The sequence below is a fragment of the Diplotaxodon limnothrissa genome, linkage group LG12 (genome assembly GCF_057381915.1).
Source record: "Diplotaxodon limnothrissa isolate DT_005_m linkage group LG12, D_limnothrissa_male_GT1.1, whole genome shotgun sequence".
In the NCBI taxonomy this organism is placed as follows: Eukaryota; Metazoa; Chordata; class Actinopteri; order Cichliformes; family Cichlidae; genus Diplotaxodon; species Diplotaxodon limnothrissa.
Window position 1 is genome coordinate 29,650,356 of NC_140607.1, and position 9,562 is coordinate 29,659,917.

Consider the following 9,562-nt stretch of genomic DNA (forward strand, 5'->3'; position numbering starts at 1 on the left):
CTATTGTTTGGCATGCAAAATTGCATGCTTTTTCTTTTCTTTTCTTTTCTTTTAATTTAACACTTGTGGTCAAATGTATCATAATGAGTAAAAACTACGTGTGTTATTCAGGTAAAAAGAGGACCAGTTGAATCAAAATGAAACAGGATTTCTGGAGGTAAGAAATGATAATTGAAAGAGTGTTGGGGCATCTACTGAGATTATGAACATAGTGCTGGCATGTCCTCTGAAAATGTGCACACTGAGTAAGTCATAGTCTAAGTCTCTATATAGAGACTTAGCATTTGTCTGTTGTGGTCTGCTCTGAGTGAGAGCTTAATCACATTTTTTTCTTTCTATGTTTTGCAAGTTAATATTCTCTGTGTTGACATTACATTAATTGTCTTATTTGTCTTTTCTTAGTCATTATAGTTATTTAATTTGAACACTAAAACCAAAGGACTGAAATATCAAGCTTTGATGGTAGAAGGTGTCAGAGTAAAAACAAAATGACACTTGGAAAGAGTTACAAACAATGAAAGATTTATTATATAGTAGAATGTTTATAAAAAATATCCTATGAGGGGTTTTAAGCAGGGATAGATGGAATGAAAAATCAACAAAAAAGAGCATGCTCAAAAAAATTCATCAAGCTAACAGAAACTGAAATATCAGAAAATAATGTGAATATGAAATGATAAAATGGCTAATGTTCATGTAAGCAGTCTACATTAAAGGCATGGACATTTATTATCAAAGAAAAGATTTGCTTCTTGCTCAGCTTGTATGGATTGACACCTGTGGGTTCATAAGATTTCTAAAGATTGCATTGTTTTTTTGATCCACTTGAGTTGTTTCTCTGAGAGAAACGAGTAGACTCCAGGTTTTTTAATGATACCACAACCTTCTCCGAAAGAAGTGACTCCAACCAGCACTCCATTGCACACGAGTGGTCCTCCTGAATCCCCCTGGCAAAAGAACAAATATATTAGTCTTTCTTTGACTAACTTACAGGTGTCACAATGTCAAAAGGGTGTTGAGTTGGATGGATATTTACTTCCTTACATACTTTCTATATACTTACTTGACAGGTATCAGCCTTTTTTTTACCATTTGAACCAGCACATATCATGTCACTGGTGATAACTGGGTTGTGGTTGTAATAATCACGAGAGTTGCATGTCCGTCTACCAACCACAGTCACATTGACAGACAGGAGAACATCTGATGTTTTCTTGTTTTCAGTTTCTCCCCATCCAGCAACCAGACACTTGCTTCCAGCTGGAGGGTCCTTGACAGTTTTGGCTAACTTTAGACATTTTACTGTCTTGGTTTGCTTTACTGGTTTCTTCAACTGAAAAAAATATATATATAAAAAGGAAGATTACATATTGATAATGACTACATTACATACAGAGAGCTGGCCTTGAATTTTAGTATTTACTCTATAGGCAGCACGTGCTAAAGTCTTGACACACCACTCATTTATTTGTATTTTGCTTGGAAAATCCAAAACAGGCACAGTGATTTATTGAAATATGTCCATACATGCACAAAAATAAATCATATAAGATTGCAAACAAACTTGTTCACATTATTGCATCTCTCTTTCACTTGCTTTTGGACAATGAATTATCACTTTACCTTGAGCAACATGAGGTCATTGCCCTTGATTGCCTTGTAATAGTTAGGATGAGGAAAACGTTTATCAACCGTTTGGACCTGCTTAGAATCTTTTTCTTTTTTCCTGATTGAGTGTGCTCCCAGGGTCACCTTACTCATACTGTGGAAGAAAAAAAATATTAGTGAAATTTCAATTATATAAAAGGTTAATAGGTCAGATTAACCTTTTTAAATAAAACAATTATCAAAATATCATAGTAAATGTGTGTTATTATATATATTTGGTTTATGGCTATTATAGAGACTGCATGGAGTTTTCCTCCAGCTGAATTTTAACAATATTAATGTTGCAGTTATGAAAATTTCAGAGTGCAATTTCTCTTTCAGTGACAGTGTTTACCACACATTTCTTGTTTGTAACATGATTATTCTGTTTTAAATAAACATTTAATCTTTTTCTCATTTCTTGAATTATGACCAACATCAATATTTGCAGACAATGCAGACAAATCTACTTGTGTCTTACAGGCTTACAGGCCTGTCTATAAAAATCACATACAGTATGTATGATGCCAATTTGATTGCTATATTTCTATCTATGGTAAGAAAATAAAGAATTTGTGATATGTATATATAGAACCATATACTTCTTTGTGTGTGTGTGTGTGTGTGTGTGTGTGTGTGTGTGTGTGTGTAAGTCCTCATGTTCCTACTTGGTGCAGTGTGCAGCTGTCAGGACCCATTGTGGATGGATTAACGTCCCTCCACAGAAAGATTTTTTGCTTTCCACATGGGCCATGAAAGGCAACGAGTGTGGCTTGACTTCTTTCCCTTCAATAATTTTGGACCCATGACCTAGAAAAAAAGGAAATATCCATCACATAAAGTCAGCAGACGATGAAGCTGAAAACAGATTCATGTAACAAACATCCTTCACCAGCTGCTTTTGTAATGCTGAAAGATATCAATAATGTGACTATGCATTCTGCTTATTTAAATGCATGAGAAAATTATCTAATTATCTAATTAAAGTTCAATACAAATCATTAATCACCTGGCTGGATGATCAAGAGGAGCATGCATGGAATTAAAACACTGAAATTACTCAGGCAGAACATTTTGCATTTTGTCTCTCATAGATGCTGTATGCACTGAAACTGTGACGCTCAGCTTTATATAGAGAGCTGAAAGGATGTGGTCTGACAACTGAAATTAACAAGTCAGCAAAATAAACACCCAAACACTTGTGATTAAATATATCATTAACAAGCTTACCCCATTCACCACCAACAACAATAATAACTACAGCAACACGCACGCACACTTACCCATTTTTTGATCGTGAGAAATTTGACTAGGTGTATTTCTCATTAGTGATGGGTCGGCCGCGAACGAAATGGCTCTTAGAGCCGGGTCTTTGACGTGAATGACGCGAGCCAGCTCCTTATCGCGAGCCGTGGGTTTTTTTTCTTTCTCTCCCCTCTCTCCAGTGTTGCCAACTCCTCAGTAAGGAAAATCGCTATTGGTTGTCCTAAAAGTCGCTAAATGACGTCATCACCTAATTTGCATAATTGGTCATGCTAATCTAATTGTAACCTATGTTGTTGGAGAGAGAAATAACATCGTGGAAGAGACATAAAGTGAGTAAAAAAACGTCCTAAATGCATTTAGAGTTTATTTAGAACTACAAGTTAAATTTCTTTTAGCAATTATTGTTTTTTTTTAATGTCACAATTCCAACCCTGCTCCTTTACCCGGGCTTGGACCGGCAAAAGTGACCCGAAATAGGCACTCTGGTGGAGTTACTTTGTGTGTGTGTGTTTATAAGTAGTTTTAAACCTTGTGATCCACAAAAGAACATAAGAGTAAAAGAGTAAAAGAAGAACTGACTGCGTTACAGCACCTGCTGCTTGTTGAGAGTAAAAGCGATACGCGCTTTCACGTCAAAAAGTTGTCATAAATAAGTCTCCAAGAACACCAGAAAAAGTCGCCAGATTTGTTGATAGTCGCTTTTTAGAAAAAAAGTCGCTAAGGGGGTCTGAAAACTCGCTAAATATAGCGACAAAGTCGCTAAGTTGGCAACACTGCCTCTCTCTCACACTTTTTTCCGCTTCACTCAGCATGCGAGCCTTGTGCTTTACGCTGGGAAGAGGGGGGAGGGGCGGTAGTTACACTCAGTGTTGCCAACTTAGCGACTTTGTCGCTATATTTAGCGAATTTTCAGACCCCCTTAGCGACTTTTTTTCTAAAAAGCGACTAGCAACAAATCTGGCGACTTTTTCTGGTGTTATTGGAGACTTATTTATGACAACTTTTTGACGTGAAAGCGCGTATCGCTTTTACTCTCAACAAGCAGCGGGTGCTGCTGTGGGCACCTCGCCCGTGCCAAAGCGCTCACAGGCGGAGGATAGTCCTCCCCCAGCTGCTATCAGGGCAGGAGATGTTCATACGCGTCCAAACTGCAAATGAATCGCGTATGAGCAAAGCCGCTGCTCCCGCACTGACTGTAACGCAGTCAGTTCTTCTTTTACTGTTATGTTGTTTTGTGGATCAAGTTTAAAACTACTTATAAACACACACACACACACACACACAAAGTAACTCCACCAGAGTGCCTATTTCGGGTCACTTTTGCCGGTCCAAGCCCGAATAAAGGAGCAGGGTTGGAATTGTGACATTACAAAAAACAATAATTGCTAAAATAAATTTAATTTGTAGTTCTAAATAAATTCTAAATGCATTTAGGACGTTTTTTACTCACTTTATGTCTCTTCCACGATGTTATTTCTCTCTCCAACAACGTAGGTTACAATTATATTAGCATGACCAATTATGCAAATTAGGCGATGATGTCATTTAGCGACTTCAAGCGACTTTTAGGACAGCCAATAGCGATTTTTCTTACTGAGGAGTTGGCAACACTGGAGAGAGGGGAGAGAAAGAAAAAAAAACCCACGGCTCGCGATAAGGAGCTGGCTCGCGTCATTCACGTCAAAGACCCGGCTCTAAGAGCCATCACGAGAGTGATTATGACTTGCGTCTCTCATGCAGTAGTTTATTGCAGTGAAAATGAGCAGAAACGTTTCACATTCTGTACTGCTAAATGTCACATGGTGGAAGAAAAACACTAAATAATAAACCGAAATACTAAAGTGCTTACTATACATATACTTGAGCAGGTTTCCTGACAAAATGGCTGACAATCGCGGTGTTTTTAGCTCCTGCCGTTATCTTAATGGCCATTACACAGTACAAAACACAGCTCAAAACCGCCAGGTATATGTGCACAAAACTGCAATGTAATGCTTTTAACGCTTACAAAACAATGAAGGATTACCTCTTAAATATCTTAACAGTGTACACATTGGAAATATATCAACTTTTAAACACTTTTACCTGAAAACAGGGGGAAAAGAATCACGAGAGTGATTATGACTTGCGTCTCTCATGCAGTAGTTTATTGCAGTGAGGAGAACGCGCGAAAGCCCCCTAGTGGAGAATAGAGACACTACTAATCGATCCCAGAAAAGGCTTACTAGCCGATCACTGATGTATAGATTGCAGTTCTCTTAAGTAACATGAAAGCCATTAATATAACATGAAAAATAATAAACTCTTAACCATTTTCTTACCATATTTACATTATTTTTGTCCTTATATCAACTGATATGAATTAGTATTAACTGAACAGTTTTATATGCAATAGTCATTCAACCTGTCACAAAGTAAGGTGGCTTCAACACATTGTAATGGAAAAACTATCTTACACATAGTTGTTCATCCATAATCGATAATGGTGGGTGTGGTCCACTCAGGTTCCTCAAATTTTGGTATGCTTTCTGAGATCTGACCTTCCTGCTCTAATATCTGGCACTGCTTTATCTCATCCTCTGACAGTAAATCTAACCTTACTTCTACAGTTCTCTGTAAAATTCATTCTCTCTGACTCACATATGGCACTTAGTAGTTAAAAACAGAATGATAGTTTTGTTTTGAAAGTGTTCCAATTACTGTACGTTTCTTAAATCCTATGAAATTGAAGATAATAATTTAATATGGAAAAAACAATTAGATTTGTAGGAATAATACATAATATCTGCAAAAAAAGAACCTGGAACCTGCATTGCCTTTCATTTTAAAAAGAACATCCATGTTGTCTGACAGCACCGTGGAAACAAATCATAATAGTAATAATTGTAGCATTTGTATGCCAGTATGTTCCATGCTCCTCGTTTCCTAGTGTTTAATTCTGTGTTTCCCTGTTCGGGGTTTTGGTTTGTTTTTTGAAAGTTTGTTTTATGAAGTATCTTTTTTTTCAACAAATAAAGTTTACGACTCCTACTCTGTGCTCGTGATCTGTGACAGGTAAGCAGTCCAACAATTCAATTCAATTCAATTTTATTTATATAGCGCCAAATCACAACATAAGTCGCCTCAAGGCGCGTCATAGATACAGAGGAAAAAAAACCCAACAATCATATGACCCCCTATGAGCAAGCACTTTGGCAACAGTGGGAAGGAAAAACTCCCTTTTAACAGGAAGAAACCTCCGGCAGAACCAGGCTCAGGGAGGGGCGGCCATCTGCTGCGACCGGTTGGGGTGAGAGAAGGAAGACAGGATAAAAGACATGCTGTGGAAGAGAGACAGAGGTTAATAACAGATATGATTCAATGCAGAGAGGTCTGTTAATACATAGTGAGTGAGAAAGGTGACTGGAAAGGAAAAACTCAATGCATCATGGGAATCTCCCGGCAGCCTATGTCTATTGCAGCATAACTAAGGGAGGATTCAGGGTCACCTGGTCCAGCCCTAACTATATGCTTTAGCAAAAAGGAAAGTTTTAAGCCTAATCTTAAAAGTAGAGATAGTGTCTGTCTCCCAAATCCAAACTGGAAGCTGGTTCCACAGAAAACTGAAGGCTCTCCCTCCCATTCTACTTTTAAATACTCTAGGAACAACAAGTAGGCCTGCAGAGCAAGAGCGAAGTGCTCTAATTGGGTGATATGGTACTACAAGGTCATTGAGATAAGATGGGGCCTGATTATTTAAGACCTTGTATGTGAGGAGCAGGATTTTGAATTCAATTCTGGATTTAACAGGAAGTCAATGAAGGGAAGCCAAAACAGGAGAAATATGCTCTCTCTTTCTAGTCCCTGTCAGTACTCTTGCTGCAGCATTTTGGATTAGCTGAAGGCTTTTCAGTGAGTTTTTTGGACATCCTGATAATAATGAATTACAGTAGTCCAGCCTGGAAGTAATAAATGCATGAACTAGTTTTTCAGCGTCACTCTGAGACAGGATATTTCTAATTTTAGAGATGTTGCGCAAATGGAAGAACGCAGTCTTACATATTTGTTTAATATGTGCATTGAAGGACATGTCCTGGTCAAAAATGACTCCAAGGTTCCTCACAGCGTTACTGGAGGCCAAGGTAATGCCATCCAGAGTAAGAATCTGGTTAGATACCATATTTCTAGGCTTTTCAGGGCCGAGTACAATAACCTCAGTTTTATCTGAATTAAGAAGCAGAAAGTTAGCGGCCATCCAGGTCTTTATGTCTTTAAGACATTCCTGCAGTTTAACTAATTGGTGTGTGTTATCTGGCTTCATGGACAGATAGAGCTGGGTGTCATCAGCATAGCAGTGAAAATGTATGCTATGTCTTCTAATGATACTGCCTAAGGGAAGCATGTAAAATGTAAACAGAATTGGTCCTAGCACTGAACCCTGTGGAACTCCATAATTAACCTCAGTGTGTGAAGAGGACTCTCCATTTACATGAACAAACTGGAGTCTATTAGATAGATATGATACAAACCACTGCAGTGCAGTCCTGTAATACCTACAGCATGTTCTAATCGCTCTAATAGGATATTATGGTCGACAGTATCGAATGCTGCACTAAGGTCTAGCAGGACAAGCACAGAGATGAGTCCACTGTCAGAGGCCATAAGAAGATCATTTGTGACCTTCACTAAAGCTGTTTCTGTGCTGTGATGAGCTCTGAAACCTGACTGAAACTCTTCAAACAAAACACACAATTCCACAATTGTTCCACTCCAAAACCTGGATAAACCACAAAACAGGCAGATCAGTGGGGTACTCATGAGGAAATAACGTAACTGCTTAGAGCTGGGGCTTCACTAACTTTTCTCCAGGCGATCCAGGAGAGAAGGACGACTGCTGCCTAAGTGAACACCTATAGATCCTTAATGTGTCAGGAGTATTGGAACAGTTGAGACACAGTTTTTCTAAACACTGCGTCTCTGTTTCTTTTAAATCCCAAAACACGCTGCACCAAAAATTGGTTCACCCAAAGGATCGGGTCCCTCGACACAATCAGAGTAATGTAGTGTACGCTGTTAAAAACCAAACAACCGAAGCGGATGGCAGAACACAGAAGAGCTAACTCATCACCTCAGGTCTCCGTAGTCTATTCACACCTACAGGCTAGTGGCCACTCTTTCAACGATGAGGACATACATATCCTGGACAGGCAGGAATTCAACTCTCTATGAATGGTACTAATGGCCATTGATCACTGATCTTTGATTAGTGTGCTTGGATCAATGTTCATGACAATTTGCCTATTAATGATCAAGGAACTGAAATCCCAGCGCATTGCTCATTCAGTGGTGCTAGTTTCAGTCATTATGGAAAGGTAGTGTTTATAAGGTTGGGGAAACCTGCAGTAAACTGAGACCGAAGAAGTCACTTGGATGAGTGATGAAACGTTTCTCTCATTGAAAACACTATGTGTTTTTTTGTTTGTTTGTTGTTGTTTTTCTTTACTGTTCCCAGTGTTGTTACTTGTTCTGCTTGAAAAAGCAGAACAAAACATGACAAACCAAAGACAAGAAGGAGACTAACAAAAACTAAACTGGGAAAGCTAAACACAAAACACTACATGAAATACAAACCTGGAAAGAGAAGCAGATGAACTGGCAACAGACAGAGGAAGATGGAGGACTAAATACATAGAGGGGTAACTAGGGAATGAGGACCAGGAGGGAAACACAGCTGGGATTAATCACACACATGAGGCAGGGAGGAAGCAAAACAGCAAACTCTAACACAGGAACAACACCATAGAAACCAGAATGACTAGACATAACACTAGGAACACAGGTGAGGCACAGTAACAAAACCTAAAGACTAGAAATCACCAAAATACTAAAGAATAACCAAGGGAGCTAGAAATACAAAAGACTAAATCACAGAATATTAATATTCAAAAACATAAACACTGGGACACTAGACCCAGGACCATGACAGTGTTTAGTGCAACATACTTTGGTATACTCTCATATTCTTGTTGGCATTACTGTAATTTTCTTTTGAAGGAAACAATCCTTCCATTCTCTTCCACTTATCCAACTTTAAGGCTTGCATAAGACAAGAGGAGGGGTACACCCTAGACAGGTCACCAGCCTGTTGCAGAGCTAACTTAGAGAGTCAGACAACCATTTACACACATTCACAAGAGAACATGTGCATAATAACATGATTTGCAACTAGTGTAAAGTACTTTTTTCAGAAAAGCAGTGTCAGATGTTTTAGAAAGGAGAGAAATAAAATATATATTATAAAATATTATTATCTGTATATTGTAAAATCATGCATGGATGTGCTGCACATGTAAAAAAGTGTCTACATGGGCCACAGTCACTGACTGGAAGGGGAAAGCCTTCACTTTCCTGCTATTATAAATATGAACTTTTGTTTTTGTCCTAGCTCAGGAACCTATTTTGATAAGATCAGAGAATAATCACATCATGCATCTGCTGGTTTGTTTTCTGAAAATACAATTACAAAAATCTTTCTGAGCCATTAAAAGTTATTAAATTTGAATACAAAAAAATAAAAGACTACACTATCAGTTTTGGGTCACAAACATTTTTAAAGATTTAGGAGTTAAGAGTAAAAAGACAAAATTTTGAAAGGAATGCAGTACAAATA

At 38.2% G+C, this 9,562-nt stretch overlaps 1 protein-coding gene across 1 annotated transcript; it reads right to left on the reverse strand.

Annotated features, from left to right (window-relative positions):
* Positions 1 to 785: 785 nt before the first annotated feature.
* Positions 786 to 2,720, reverse strand: LOC146621561 (granzyme A-like). The gene is made up of 5 exons (XM_085368610.1): positions 2,657 to 2,720; positions 2,316 to 2,457; positions 1,624 to 1,762; positions 1,064 to 1,333; positions 786 to 947 (listed from the first exon to the last, which is right to left on the reverse strand). Exons 1-5 carry the CDS (start codon positions 2,718 to 2,720, stop codon positions 786 to 788), a joined length of 777 nt encoding a protein of 258 aa, XP_085224736.1.
* Positions 2,721 to 9,562: the final 6,842 nt, after the last annotated feature.

Bases quoted from the DNA above. Each gene is read 5' to 3' on its own strand.
- LOC146621561 (XM_085368610.1), bottom strand. From the start codon at position 2,720: ATGTTCTGCCTGAGTAATTTCAGTGTTTTAATTCCATGCATGCTCCTC. The intron at 2,458-2,656 runs GTGATTAATGAT...CTTTTTTTCTAG, and splicing joins CCTCTTGATCATCCAGCCAG to GTCATGGGTCCAAAATTATT. The intron at 1,334-1,623 runs GTAAAGTGATAA...TATTTTTTTCAG, and splicing joins ATGACCTCATGTTGCTCAAG to TTGAAGAAACCAGTAAAGCA.